At 46.2% G+C, this 14328-nt stretch overlaps 1 protein-coding gene across 2 annotated transcripts in view; it reads right to left on the minus strand.

Moving 5' to 3' along the window:
• LOC123139615 (serine/threonine-protein kinase ATM) overlaps positions 1–2915 on the minus strand; it is a 28259-nt gene extending 25344 nt beyond the window's left edge. Inside the window, exons 1-9 of one of the 2 annotated variants that reach the window (XM_044559369.1) lie at positions 2740–2915; positions 2485–2593; positions 2244–2387; positions 1316–1477; positions 1031–1229; positions 752–908; positions 531–667; positions 372–459; positions 161–267 (exon numbers count right to left, since the gene is read on the minus strand). In XM_044559369.1, the coding sequence (XP_044415304.1) occupies positions 161–267; positions 372–459; positions 531–667; positions 752–908; positions 1031–1229; positions 1316–1477; positions 2244–2387; positions 2485–2593; positions 2740–2808 (1172 nt within the window). In that variant the 5' untranslated portion in view covers positions 2809–2915. The remainder of the gene's footprint in view (positions 1–160; positions 268–371; positions 460–530; positions 668–751; positions 909–1030; positions 1230–1315; positions 1478–2243; positions 2388–2484; positions 2594–2739) is intronic. The other variant, XM_044559374.1, reaches the window with a different exon arrangement.
• Positions 2916–14328: the final 11413 nt, after the last annotated feature.

Raw genomic sequence — 14328 nt, forward strand, 5'->3', positions numbered from 1 at the left:
TCTAATAGAAGAAGTTACTGAATCTTGGTCAAGTAAATGCAGTTGTAAGAGGGTTCAAGCTTGGAAGGCACCATATTCAGGGTACACATCTGAGAATTCATATAAAGAAGATAAAGGATATTTTCTTACAGGGATAAAAATGGTGTCATGTATAGCTTACCAACATAGAGATCCTTTTTTTAGGCTATTCGTGATGCGGCTAATAACATCCTCCGTCTTCAATTTTTTCTCATCATCTCCTCTCATTGGTGTGGGGGATTTATATGCCTACACGGTTATAAAAAGTCACTTGTATATTATAAAAAACAAAATGCTGATTTACTACGAGATTCAGAAGAGTCAAGTTAAAGTTGTGTGTGCATATCTATTACCTGGTAAAAAATAGTAGCAGATAGATCCATTAACTCTTCCAAGGAGCATCTTAAGGACATGTCTTTCGCATCTCGAGATGCCTCACACCTACATTTATTGAACTTAGTAAATGAAGAACTCAAAATCATAACTCTGAAAAGCATAGTAGTAGTCTTTACCATAATAAACCTGCTTCAGTGTTAACATTTTGATCTAGGTCGTCCATGATGACACCAAGAAGGTTTTTTCTTTCCAAAACCTTTGGAATAGCTCTAGCAAGCTTCAACTGAATTTTCGCATATGTGATGAACAAACTCTGGAAGCAACAGTAACTTCACGATGAATCAAACATAAAAAATATGAAACGAAGTTGAAACACTGCAAGTCAGGTCATAAGAACCTTCAGCCGCAGATCACGAGTCATCAGCCACGAACGCAATACAAAATCTTGAACTGCTTTATGGATCTCCACAGATTTGTCTCCAAGGTTTGGTCCATCCATGAGTAAAAAGGTGTTAACGCATTCCATGAGCTTGCTAGTCAGCTTTCCATCCTCCCTGATCCCACAAAATTAATATATGATTTCCAACTCAGAAAATTAAAATGAACACCCCACTCCTCTTGGAAATTAAGGGGGTTCAACAGGAGAGCCGAAAGGACTTGGTCAGAGACTACTTGCCTCCTAATATGTGAGAATATTGCACAGAATCCATTAAGAACCTCCTCCCTCATGGTGTCAGGATAATCGCCAGGTGGGTTTTCAAGTAGAACATGGAGAGTCCACGTACAGCGGAAGGATTCCTCCTTTGAGCTGGCTTGATTGCTGAAGTTTGCATCAAAACCAGTCGCAACCTTCTTCATATAGAGCACTACAAGATCTGGCGAAAATACAGAATTTTATTAAGAACAGAACAAAAGGGCGTTGTGATATGAAAACAGGGAGACCGTTGATATGGCAACTCACTACTGTATGTTCGAGGTTTCATCTGATACCGGTACTCCTTCACAGTCAAAAGCTGCCGGAGAATTGGGCTGTACTCTAGCTGAAAGCTGGGAGCATCTTTTATGACCTCCAATATATGACTAAAAAGCTGCTTAGCAACTGAAATCAGAAGTAAGGAGTGCCCTGCAACGACAGTGAACCATCTTTAATGGCGTGCACCTTCCAACATATATTCCATATAAAAACAATTGAAGAACCACTTGCACGGAAGTCTAGTAGATAAAAAAAATTAAGCATAGTGCTAGCAAAGTAGCAATAGCATGTGGTTAAGGCCTACGTGATTTATCAGCTTGCCCAAAAACAGAGTGCTGAAACCACAAACATAATATGTAACACCCACTGTCAAGCTTACAGTTATTATATGTCCAACACAGGATGTATGAATAAGAAAACACATGACTCCAATACTAAGCTATGGTAAGCAACAATAGGCACTAACGATAGTGTTTGGATGACTTTTCAGAATGTTAACAGTAGCAAGTAAAACCTCGCATAATACATCAATTCACGGTATAACAGAATGCTGAGACCACAAGCACAACATTTAACACCCACTGCTGGGCTTACAGTTACTGTATCTCCAACACAAACTCTACGAGTAAAAACATATGGCAAAAGATATACCACATTCCGCATGATTCCAATACTAGGCTACGGTCAACAACAAATAGGCACTAGCAATAGTATTTGGACGAGAATTCCAGGGCACTACATTATTCCAATTTGGGTACCAAACGTGTCATACTGCATCCTATGTTAAGCAATCATGTGATGTTTCCAGTTCCAGGTTGTTTGAAACTTCAGAGAACAGAGTCGCAATGATTGGGCATAATAAGGAAGGAGCAGGACGAAGAAGAAGGGCCTTGGAATACTGTTAGCTTAATATTACCTGAGAGCCTGGCGTCCTCTGCGCAGCGGACGGCGGCGCGGAGCATCCCGGCGGCGGCGCTCCTGGTGGCTCCGCGCCTCTTGGCGGCGATGTCGGCGAGGACGCACTTGGCGAGCGCGGTGATGAGGAACGGCCACGTGGCCCCTGCGGAACAGCAAACGCATGACAAGCGGTCGACGAGGGGGGGGGGGGGGGGGGGGGAGCGACCGAAATGGAAGCAGAGGAGGTGGGAGGTGGGTACCGGAGGCGAGGTGGCCGGGCTTGGCCCTGGCGGTGTTGCGGGCGAGGAGGCGGCAGAAGGTGGGGGCGCGGTCGCCCTGCAGCCACGTCCCCAGCAGCTTCACCCCTTCCTGCAGCAGCACGCGGCGGAGCAATCAGAATCGGTCGGAGGAGCCACAAGGAGCGCCGCCGTCCTCAGAATCGGAGGTCGTCGGAGATGATTGGCTGACTGATTGACCGAATAGGGGGGGAGAGCAGAGCAGAGCAGGGTACTCACATCGCGGGGCCTGGCGCGGTCGGAGGCGAGCTTCTGGACGACCTCCTCGACGTCGCGCGCGGTGGCCATCGCCGCTGCCCACCGCTGCCGGCGACGGGGGCTAGGGTTTGGCGGGTGGGGCCACGACGGCGGCGGAGGGCGGGGGACGGGGGACGGGGGTTTTGGTGCCTGGTGGGTTTAGAACATTTCCAGTTCTTCTGGGCCCACAGAATCACCTGTCCACATAATCAGCCATGGTCCTTTTCTGAGATCCTAGTAGTATGAGATTGTCGTACGAGTTATGTGCTGAAATGTCTGTAACGTCTCTAGGCTGAAACTGTATACTTAATTGCTAACATTTGCTTGTTTCAAACAGTTACACGTTGAATATGAACACGGAAGAGGTTTATGAATATTGTAAAATTCTTAATATTACCATACGCATTTGCTAAACAGAGGAGAAACTAGAGAAAAAAATCCATCATTCAATTTTTCCACCAAATGCCATCAATAATAAAACTACATCCATCAATCACCACTACACATTTGCATCATATAAATCACCATGTAATTTACCAAACACATAAGCATACAAATTTGTACCATACTCAATTGCTAAACATACAGAAAAAGAAAGAGAGAAACAGAGGAGAAAAGGGAGGAATGGAACAAGAGAGATAGAGAGAGAGGCAGAGGAGAAGACAGAGAGGGAGAGGACGAGAGGAGGTCACCCGCGACGGCGTGCCAAGCTCGGGCGGACGAGACTGGGTGGCCGGGTGTGAAGTTGACGGCTGGCGCTCGAGCTAGCGACGGACGGGACAGGGCCTCCGTGGCTTCGTGCGCCTCCACGTGCGCATGGCCACGCCCTTCGAGACCATGGTGCGCGTCGAGCCGCGGTTCGAGGTGCCTGTGCGGGCGCGGTTCGGACTCGTGTTCTTCCGCCTCCGCCCCATCAACGATGGCATGGACGAGGCCACGATGAACGAGCTCAACCGGAGGCTGCTAGAGGCGGTGAACGCGATGAGGCGCACGTACATGAGTTGCGCGGTGGTGGGCGGCATGTACGTGATGCGGTGTGTCATCGGGAACTCGCTGACAAAGGAGCGGCACGTCTGGGAGGCCGCTGGAAAAGGCGTGTACGGCGACCCTAAAATAGAATTTCGTTGCTTCCGTTCCTAAAAAGGTTGACCCAAGACAGACATCTAAACATATTCAAACCTATTTGAATGACCAATTTGACAACAAAAAGTTGTTTCTGAGTATCCGTATGTTTTATGTGACACCGTATGTCGGAGGGGAAATTTCTTTCTTTATCAAGAACAAATAATATGGCCGTTTTGAGTGTCTATTGTAAGTTCGTAACACACAGTGACACGACGCACTTATTGCATATACTACCTTCACTCCTAAGTATGTCTTTTTAGATATCTCAATATGGATTATGTATATAGACATACTATAGAGTCTATATTCACTCATTTTGCTCTGTATGTCCATATTATAGAATCTCTTAAAAGGACTTATATTTAGGAACGAAGGGCATATCAAATATTGATAAAGTAGATGGATTAGGGAGAAATGTATGTGTGCCCTTTTCATGTCTTTGCGAGCAATTTGGCACTAAATGTTCCAGGGTAAATGTGTTCACAAGACATAGGGAACAAGCCTAAAATGCCGGGATAACATGGATGAGTAAAGGGGGTACTCAACAAGACCATATATATTGTGAGGTAGATATGCACTATAGCTACCGCTGATTCCAAACAGGTGTCACCAATGTTTCGGAAAATATCTTATAGAATCAAGTTTTACTTAAAACATGTGATCATCAGACTTCACGGGTTGCTACAATCGCCGATATACTCCTTTCCTTGCCACGTTCGTGGAACTTTCCCAGATCTGGGAGTGTCAAGCCACAATTCATTACACTCTACAGCGGTGCGCTACTTTACCCACGACTGATAACTTAGCCCTTCTGCCAGGTTCGTAACCTCGCACATCCAAGATGCATGGTCGGGTCTAAGATCCGAGTCTATCACCATTCCATGTTTGCCGATGCCACTGCCCCTGGCTCGAGAGGTATTCCCTCTGTCGCCCAAAATCTGCAATAAGTAGGGTTTATATTTCCCATGACCGATGAGCATGTATGCCGCCCTAACGATCAAGGATTGACGAACCTCCGCCGAATAGGGTATTATGGCACCCATAACCAGTATGATATATAGCTCTCTAGGCTGGCTTGCGAATTTATGCCCCGTGCGGTAACCTGTGCGAGAGCACATCGGCAATAAGAAGGCGTTATTTACTTGCTCGTCCCATTCCAGGCTCCATGATGAACGCTATTGCTACGAGGCTGGCTCTATTGACTTTGGTTATTAAGCCTGCAGGTGTAACCGAACTCTTCACCGTGTAACCAACCTGAGTTCCATCACCTATCACAATTGAAAATATTGAAAGTCCTTTTATTGAATGTAATAAATAGATACAGTAATAATATAGTTTTGAAAAGATGCTTTTATGAAAGCATAAACAAAGACATGAGTAAGGTATGAACTTGTGTGGTGATTGAAATGTACTGTAACTCGTGGCTTCGGGATTCGCGGTTGCCTCGAGTTCTGAAATCGACATGTAGTTCGATAAGGACTAAACTTGCAGGAAACTTGGCAGCAAGTTATTATGCATACAATGCTATGGCTTTACTCCCCCTCCATCCTTCTAATGGTTTAATAATGGATTTACTTTTAAGTTTTCATTGAGTTATTACTATCAACTTTTGTTTTTTTAAGTTAACATGCTTACACTTAGCTACCGTTTGTACAATTGTTTTTCTCGGACTAAATGCATTGTTTTGATAATAGTGAACATTTTAAAGTATTTGTAGAATTATTAAATTATTATATTAAGTCTAAGAATTAAGGAATTAGTTTTTCCAAATCGTATATATTATTCTAGTAATACGGACTATTTCTATACCACTATATAGTGTGCTAATAGCTCCAAATATTAGCCGTTGGATATGCCCATCCAACGGTCAAGAGATGGCAAATCCAAGCATTATCATTTGTTGGATAAAGTTTCCAATTCATAGAATACTGCCACGTGGCCTTCTAATTGAACCTCCAACTCTAACATCTCATGTGTTTTAGAAGCATCTATCGACGTGCTTATCTGATACTACAATAAAAAGGGACTAGAACAATCTGGATTCCACAGAGGTAAGAACCAAGTTGGATCCTGTCCAATACGATTCTAGGAAAGGAAATACATATTCAAATGTATTCTCCAATGCTTTTTATATACATTTAAGTGACGTGCAAAGCATGCACAATTTACTAGTTTATATAGTTTTTGGACTTACCCGGGTGTATTAGTATTTATGTTATTTCTTTAAATCAATTTTGTTGACAAAAAGTATATTGGGCTATTTTATTTAACTAGTGGGCCTGCCTGGCCCATTAGCCCATTGGGCTTGGCCCAACTGCTCGGGAGACAAGCTCCCACTCACGGTCCCTTCCCCCTCTGTCTCTCTCCCTCGAGCTCTCACCTCTCTTTCTCGACCCCCTTCTCGCGTGACGGCGTCGTCGTCTATTTCGGCGGCGTTGGGCTGTTCCGCTGCCGTACTGGCTTCCAAATTCCTCTCCTAACTATGCTCTAATGTTTTGTTCGATCTGTTTCTCTGATTACCCTCTCCTCTCATTGATCCCTTGTCCATGGCACACCATGCAGGGGGGCTGTCCCCAAGGGACACTTCCCAACATTTCTCCACCATTTGTGGGGGATGCCCCCACACCATGGGCCCCCAACAAGCTTCCACCAATTGTGAACTCCCCCCCCCCCAAAAAGTGGCTCCACTGAAAATGGGGATCTTGTCCTCCTTGCGGGAACATGGTGTTTTTAGTGTGTGTTCTCTCCAGCAAAAATTCGGAAGGTCCCATAATATTTCCGACACTCTCCAAAAAAAATCAGACGTGTTCCAAAACTTTTTCGGCTTGATGGTTTACTCCGAGACTATTTTTGGTTTCTCTAAAACACTTCTGGTTTTCTCTCCGAAACATTTCCCATGTCTCTGAAACTTTTCCGCTGACTTTCTCTCATACTCTTTTCCTAGTAGTTAGAAGATAGATGACCCTTAAGCGTGTGACCTTGTAGGTTCGATGAAATATAGACATGATGGGAACTCTTTATGATTAATGATCAATAGCGGAACCGTGGACATCCATATTGAACCATATACCCACACGAATGGATATTCAAGCGAACCTTTAGTTACCGTGTGTTATTCATGTTGCTTCACGATATGGTACAAAAACCAGAGGAGATTTATCGGCATCCCCATGAATCAACAACATGTTCACTGTGCCAGATTCTTGGTTACTGGTTTTGTTCTCTTTTCTCGTTCCCGTGTTCCGGCATCCTTGTGATCAAATCACATCGTGTCTGGCCAGACGATGATGGATACTATAACACCGAGAGGGCCGCAAGAATATATCTCTATCGTCGGAGGATCAAATCCCAATCTTGAGCTATTTGGTCCTTTGTCATAATTTTCAGTGTTGTAATAGCTACCCTGTTACAGATGATGTTTAACAAACCCGAAAGTTCATGAAGCAAGTATGAAGGAACTCGACACTCTCGTGGTCTAAGAAATTATGCAAATGTGTAACTTTCTCAGTGTTATAACCCATTAACTTATGACAAATGGATCTCATAGCATAACACCAATTTGGGTCGGTTCAACACAAGTGTTCTTCTAACATTTGTGTCATCAAAGTTGTCGGCATACTCATGCCCATGATAATGAAAACTGAGCAATCATGCAACACTTGAGCTAGTCTCAGAGGCTAGACTAGGAATCTAGTACTCTAGCCCGTACTCTCTCGTCGCTAGTGGCACTCCGTCGTGTGGGGTGCCCTTGGGATGGCTCCATGTGCCTGTGGTGTTCATGGCACCTGGTGAGGCATCGTGGTGGTGGTGCTCCTAGTGCTCTTCTCCATCACATGGACAACGGTGCATTGGTCGCACCGCAACTACGGTGGGTTGTGCTCCTGTCTCGGCTACAACTCCTCGGTGACTCCCTCTTCTACCTCTTTGTTCTTGTTCCGATGGCCATGGATGGATGTGGTGCTGCTCTGGTTGATGCCCTATGGTACAACTCATGCTCTAGTTCATGTTTAAGGCTCTGTGGTGTGGATTACCTGCTATCTAGGGCTTTTAGGCCATTGGTTCAATTGTAATTAGTATTCTGAGTTAGTTAAAACACCTCCTAGATTTTCTAAATTGGCCTAGATTGCCACCCTTGTGGCCGCCTAGCAGGGCTATCGCGCTAGGCTATGACAGCTTGGTTCCTGCCCCCTTTTCTTTGCCTGGTTTTCAGTTGGTTTGAATTTGAGTTTGGAGTTTTTGAATCTTTCATTTGGACTTAACCACTTGGGTACCCCTTAACTTTCACCCAAGTGCTTCAACTCCTTCTCAAACCATCACTCCATCTCTGGTTCACCTCACAATATCATTTGGAATATTTTTCTTAAATGAAAAATATTCATTTCCCCCTCCTAAACCCTAGCTAGCCCTTGTGCTCCAAAGCAACCCTAATTTTTCTTGCCCATAAAATCTGAGAAAAATCCCAATTATTCTTTGAACCCTAGGGCACCTTTCTGAGCAAAAATACTTCATCACTTTTTGGAATATTTTGGCTACAGAAAATATTTTCACTTCTGGACAGAAATGGTAGTTTCTAAAACAACTACCATTTTACTAGCTCCATTGTAGCTGGTTTTTCTTGTGCATCTTTACCTTAGTAAGTGTTGGCTAGCCTCCAAAGCCCAGCCCTCAACTCCCAGTGGTTTGACCATAGTAAACCTCCAAAGTTACTATGCAGAAACTTACTTGGAGTACAAATTCATTTCTACTGCACCTGGAACCCAACCCAATCGTGGTAACACTCACAACTACCACTGACTACACGCCAGACATGAAGTTTGCACTTAGATTGGCCTGATGTCATAGTTCACGCGGTGACCGCGTTCGTCCAGGCATGCTGGCATGCAAAACACGCGCTCTGAGTGCCGCCGAGCGCTTTGTTGCGCACGTGCTCACTGCCCAGCCTGCCCGAGCGTGCCAAACTATGCCACCATCTCCGTCTCCACTCCCTTAAATCCGCCCTAGCACTCGCAGACGCCGGAGCTCGCCGCAGCGGGCACGGGCACGGTCCGGCCAACGACACAGTGCGCGGTGCACTGTGCTCGTCGTCTTCCTCTTGCCCTTGTGCTCGTCTGCGCTCGCCAATAGTTCTCGCGTGAGCTCCATCCTCTTCCCCCTCTCTCTTTGGCGCCGTTCTTCGCCGGGCGCCGTGGACAGGTGTCCTCCGGTGGAGCCCGACCCCCCCCCCCTCGCCGCTCGCCTATAAAATACGGCCACCCCCAGCCTCCTCGAGCACCCCACTCCACTCCCACACACCCTACAAGCTAGTAGAAGCCGCAGCCCGGCCGGGCAGGCTGCGGGCTGCCGTCTCCGAGCTCGAGCTCGCCGGCGATCCCCTCGGATCGTCCCCGCAGCTCCAGCCCCTCCCAGGCCAGGGAAACCCTGCCAGGGCCTCCACCACTCTCTGGTGAAGCCGTTCCGCCCTGTTGGAGCCCCTGGAGCCGCCCCTAGCCGTCGTCGTCTTCGTCTCCGGCGATCGCTGCCCTCTACCTCCGCTGGAGAGGCTGTTTTCGGCGCCGTCCGACCACCCCTAGCCACGTTACGGGTACCGGCAGGTGCGCCATCATCTTCTCTTTCGATCCACCCCTCTTGTTCTGGCCAAAGAGCCCTTGCTGCAGGCGTGCGCTTCGGCGAAGCTCCGCCACTCCCTGTTTCCCTCTCCCCCTCCACCTCACCTGACTAGCGGGGCTCGCTAGTCAGCCACTCTGTACGCGCATGAAGCGGTTCGAGTGGTGGCGCCCTGTGCTTTTACGGCTTCGACGTCACCCCCCAGTCTGTTTAATTTTTATTCAAAATTCATTTAAATCCAGAGAACTTCAAACAACCACAACTTTTTATCTATAAGTCCAAATGCAATGATTCTTTTTGCATTGTGTTCTTTGTCCAAAAATCTAGCAGCTCCCAAAAGATGGGATTTTTCCTTGCTGTCTAGATTTTCTGGGGAATTTCATAAGGTTTCTTGATGTTTTCTTTTTGTGTTTTTATTTGTTTTCAGAAGAGCAGGCTTGTCTTGAGGATCACCAGGAGGCTTGTGAACCTCATCTGCACTAAGGCAAGCCACAACAACATTTTCATAGTGCCACTTCAATATTTGTGATTTTCCTACTTGAACTAATGATTATTCATGCATTTAAATTATTAATATGTTAATTATATTCTGTTAGATGCTTGTTATAGTAAATATGCTTGATTTACAGAAAGTTGATAGTGAACCTAATTAGTGAGCTAACAAGGATTTAGTTATGAGTAATGAGAAGATAATATGGTTATGGAGATAAATAATTAGTGAGATTATTTTTGCATGATGAAAAATGATAAATTTGCTAGACAAGTTTCTGGTTGAAGTAAGGCTTGATCTTAACCAGAGGAGTATCTTGAGTTGTTGGTTGCTCCGTGTGAGCGTAGTTGACTCAGTTATTTTCATGGATATGTGATGCATATGTTAGTGATGCATGTCATGGCATTATGACACCGGTTACTTTCACTTTAAGTTGAACCTGATAATAACTCAACTTGAATATGTTGTTGACCGGGTCATGGTGCCGCCGAGTCGAGTCTTTCCCAGTGCAACCACATTTGCCGGTATGGGACGGCCTTAATTTGTTTCATTACCGCGCCTCTGGTCGGTGCCTCCATCTAGGGAAGGTTAGGGGCGTGCTGTACCCTGGCCCTGTAAGCAGGCATAACCTTGTGAGCCTGTTGTTAAGGTTTTGGTACCGGGTCCCAGAGTGGATCGTGGCCACGACGGTGGTCGTTGTGTCTTGAGGTAGACACGGGGCCACCCAGGACTAGCCCGATGGGGATTGAGTCGGAGTGGCCGAGAGGGTGTCATGGCAATGGAGTGGTTTCGTCGGGATGTCGTTGGTCCACCCGAATGGGAGTGCGAGGCCATGGTTTTTGTGGTGTGGGTCAAGTGCGCTACCTCTGCAGAGTGTATTAATCTATCGATAGCCGAGTCCACGGTTAAGGACACAGTCGAAAGTAGGGTACACCATGGGTTAACATTTAATGAATTTGCACACTATGTAGGATGTTTGCACTGTGGTGGTGGCGGAATGGCCATCGTGTTGAGTTGGACCAGATGGGTCGTGGTTGTGATCGTCGTAAGGATCATGGGCCATTTATTGGTCGTGGTTGTGATCGCCGTAAGGATCACGGGCCATTCATTGGTCGTGGTTGTGACCGCTGTAAGGATCACGGGCCATTTATTGGTCAGGGTTGTGATCGCCGTAAGGATCACGGGCCATTCATTGGTCGTGGTTGTGATCGCCGTAAGGATCACGAGATTGTCACTGGGTTTAACACGGTTGTGATCTGGAAGCGATCACATTCGGTAAGACAGTCCGAGGGACGATTGTCACAAGAGCATGGTCACAACATGTTGGATATATTGTTGCATTATTATTAATTGATTAATTATCATGATAATGTTTGTCATTATGTTTATGCTTGTTGTGAGCTTGCAAGTACATTCAGTGTACTAACTGGGCGTGTCATGCCAGATTTCAGGAAAGTTTCGTTGGAAAGGAGAGCTGTCCGAGTCTAGATCGTGTCCACATTGGTGTCCCTATGCTATGGAGTTCTGCTACGACGTTGTTCCGCTGCCGCGTAGTTGTCTGGGTCGAGGCCCCTTTATGTCCACTAAATAATGTACATATTGTTCAGCCGCACCGAGTGTGCCGCTTGGCCTCGCTATCTGTTGTAATATAAACTCTGATCAACTAGCATCAATAAAGCGGTTGTTTTTCTGTACCAAGTTGTTGTGTGTTGCCAGAAGACAAGGTCTCTGGGCTGGCAATGCATGGTAAACCGGTTTCTCTGAGCCGGGGTGCCACAACGCTTGGTATCAGAGCTGTGCTGACTGTAGGCCACGCTAGACTATGACGAGTTAACCGGATGCTAGATACGAGTTGTAGTTGAGTGCCGGTAGAATTTGTAGCTGGTTGTTGCATTGCGTGTACTGATTTTACTTTTATGCTAACCTGATAATGGTTGTGAGTGTAGATGGCTCCGGTGTTGTATCCGTGCCAGTTGCAGTTGATGCCGTACACATCACCGCATCTCCTTCGTAATGTGTGGCGTCGGCTGTACCCCCACGGTGACGACCTAGCCTATCGTGTGTACCAGGAGCGTCTAGCTGACTCAGTGTATGAGTATCACGCCGTGGTTACTCTGTGCACCAGTTCCGATTCCAGCACTTACACTCGTACCTCTCAGAGCAGTTACGCTTCTACCGCTTCTCAGGCCGTCTAGTTTGATGCATTTGAGGTACTTGTTGAGCTCCGCTACAATGAGGTCTGGATGCAGAACCACCCAGGTTTCTACTACTATCCTTCTCTGCACAATAATGGTCGTGTCCCTGTCATTGATCCGGAGTCTGATAGCGTTGCTAGCCACCTTTCTCGCTATATCACTGCTAGCTATCTTCTGATCTACGAGCTGGCTCGAGAGCTGAGTCGTGCCCGTACTGCTTTAGCCTCTGCTAGATCAGTCACCACTCCAACATTTATAGGATTTACTCCCTATATTCTTGCCAGTTCTAGTTCCCCTGTTTCCTCGATTACTCCTTCGAGTAGCTCGGGCACCGCGACAATGAGTCCACTTAGTGCTCCTGCCGAGTGGATTTCCCTACTCGCCACTCATGTAGCCCTAATGATTCACCCTCCACCTGCCCCGGAGGGAGAGCCCTCGAGGCAGCGTCGTCGTGTCACCTTTAATCCGGAGGTCTCAATTGACCCTGTCAGTTCAAGATCCGAGTCCGCTTCAGGAGAGGACCCCGCAGCACCAGTAGAGCAGTAGAGCTTTTGAGTATTCGTAGTCGTCAGGATGGAGTATGGATGTAGTCGTACGAGTCATGATGTTTTGTTTCATGTATTAGAGTAGTTGAACCTGGCATGTTGTTATCTTTCATGTATGAGTCCATGTATAATTATGTTGGAACTTTATTTTATTCGCCGTACTTTCTTTGCCATTTTGGTTTTTCTCGGGCTTTTGTTGCTGGCTTCTCCCCAGTTTATTTTGAATGCTTCTCATCTCGATTGTGTTGCCTTGGGAAAAATCATAATAGGATGACGTGGGGAGGCTGCAGTAGCAACATTCACGAGGGTTCTCGTGTTCGTCGTTCCGCACGACAGGCAGGACAATCACCCGAGCCGTACGTTCCACCACCGCCTCCACCGAGCAAATTCTGCGTATGTTTGAGGAAAGACGGAATAATGATTTGATTGAAATATTAAGAAGTTCACAAGCTTTGGTTGGACAGAATGGGAATCAGCCCGGTTATCACTCCAAGCTATCAGATTTTCAAAGAACCAAGCCTCCCAGTTTCAGCCAGACCATTGATCCCTTGGATGTAGATGATTGGTTGAGAACTATGGAGAAGAAGCTTGAGATTTATCGTACTGAAGAAGGAGATAAGGTTCCATTTGTAACACATTATCTTGAAGGCGCTGCTGCCATATGGTGGGAAAATGAAAGAGCCATGTGGTCTGCTGATGAAGAAATTACCTGGTCAAGATTCAAGGAACGATTCCGGAAATATCATATCCCTGTGGGAATTATGAAGACTAAGCAGCGTGAATTTCTCGCGCTCTTCCAAGTAAGTAAGTCTGTGGGAGAATATTTGCAGAAATTCAATCATCGGTCACGTTACTCCCTATATGACGTGGCCACTAAAGAAAAAAAGATTGACAGATTTCTTGGTGGATTAAACCCGCAACTCCGGTGTACTCTCAGTATGTTTGATTTCCCAGACTTCCAAACCCTAGTGAACAAGGCTTCCATTGCTGAAAGAGAGCACAAGCTTGTATCGGATAGTAAGTCTGCCAACAACGATCACAAGCGCAAGTTTGAGCCAAGGAAGGAAATGCAACTAGTGCAGAAGGCTCATACCTGGCAATAGACTCAGGTAGAATACAAGCCCAATTGGCAACAAAATGTTAACAAGACTACCACCCAAGTCAAGAATGTCGTATCCAACTCAACGCAAGTGGAGCGTCTGGGCAGCAATTCTTGTTACAGTTGTGGGCAAACCGGACATTATGCAAAATAGTGTCCCAAGAACAACCGGACAAATGCTATATTCAGGCCACAAGTCCATTGTATGGAGGCATGCCCGGACCAGCACAACATCACGGAATACGTTCATCACATCTCCGCCGATGAAGCCCAAGAGAACCCCAAAGTCGTCATTGGTATGTTCTTTGTGAATAACATACCTGCAGTGGTTTTATTTGACTTTGGGGCTTCCCACTCTTATATTTCTCGGAGTTTTGTTGCCCAAAACAAATTTCCTTGTTCTCTTTTGGGCAAGAATATGCTGGTACAAACCCCGGGATCCCTAATCAGAAGCAATCTAGTCTGCCGCAATCTGGAAGTCAATGTCAACGGAGTCTGTTTTCCAACTTCTTT

This window comes from Triticum aestivum, chromosome 1B, assembly GCF_018294505.1.
Source record: "Triticum aestivum cultivar Chinese Spring chromosome 1B, IWGSC CS RefSeq v2.1, whole genome shotgun sequence".
Lineage (NCBI taxonomy): Eukaryota > Viridiplantae > Streptophyta > Magnoliopsida > Poales > Poaceae > Triticum > Triticum aestivum.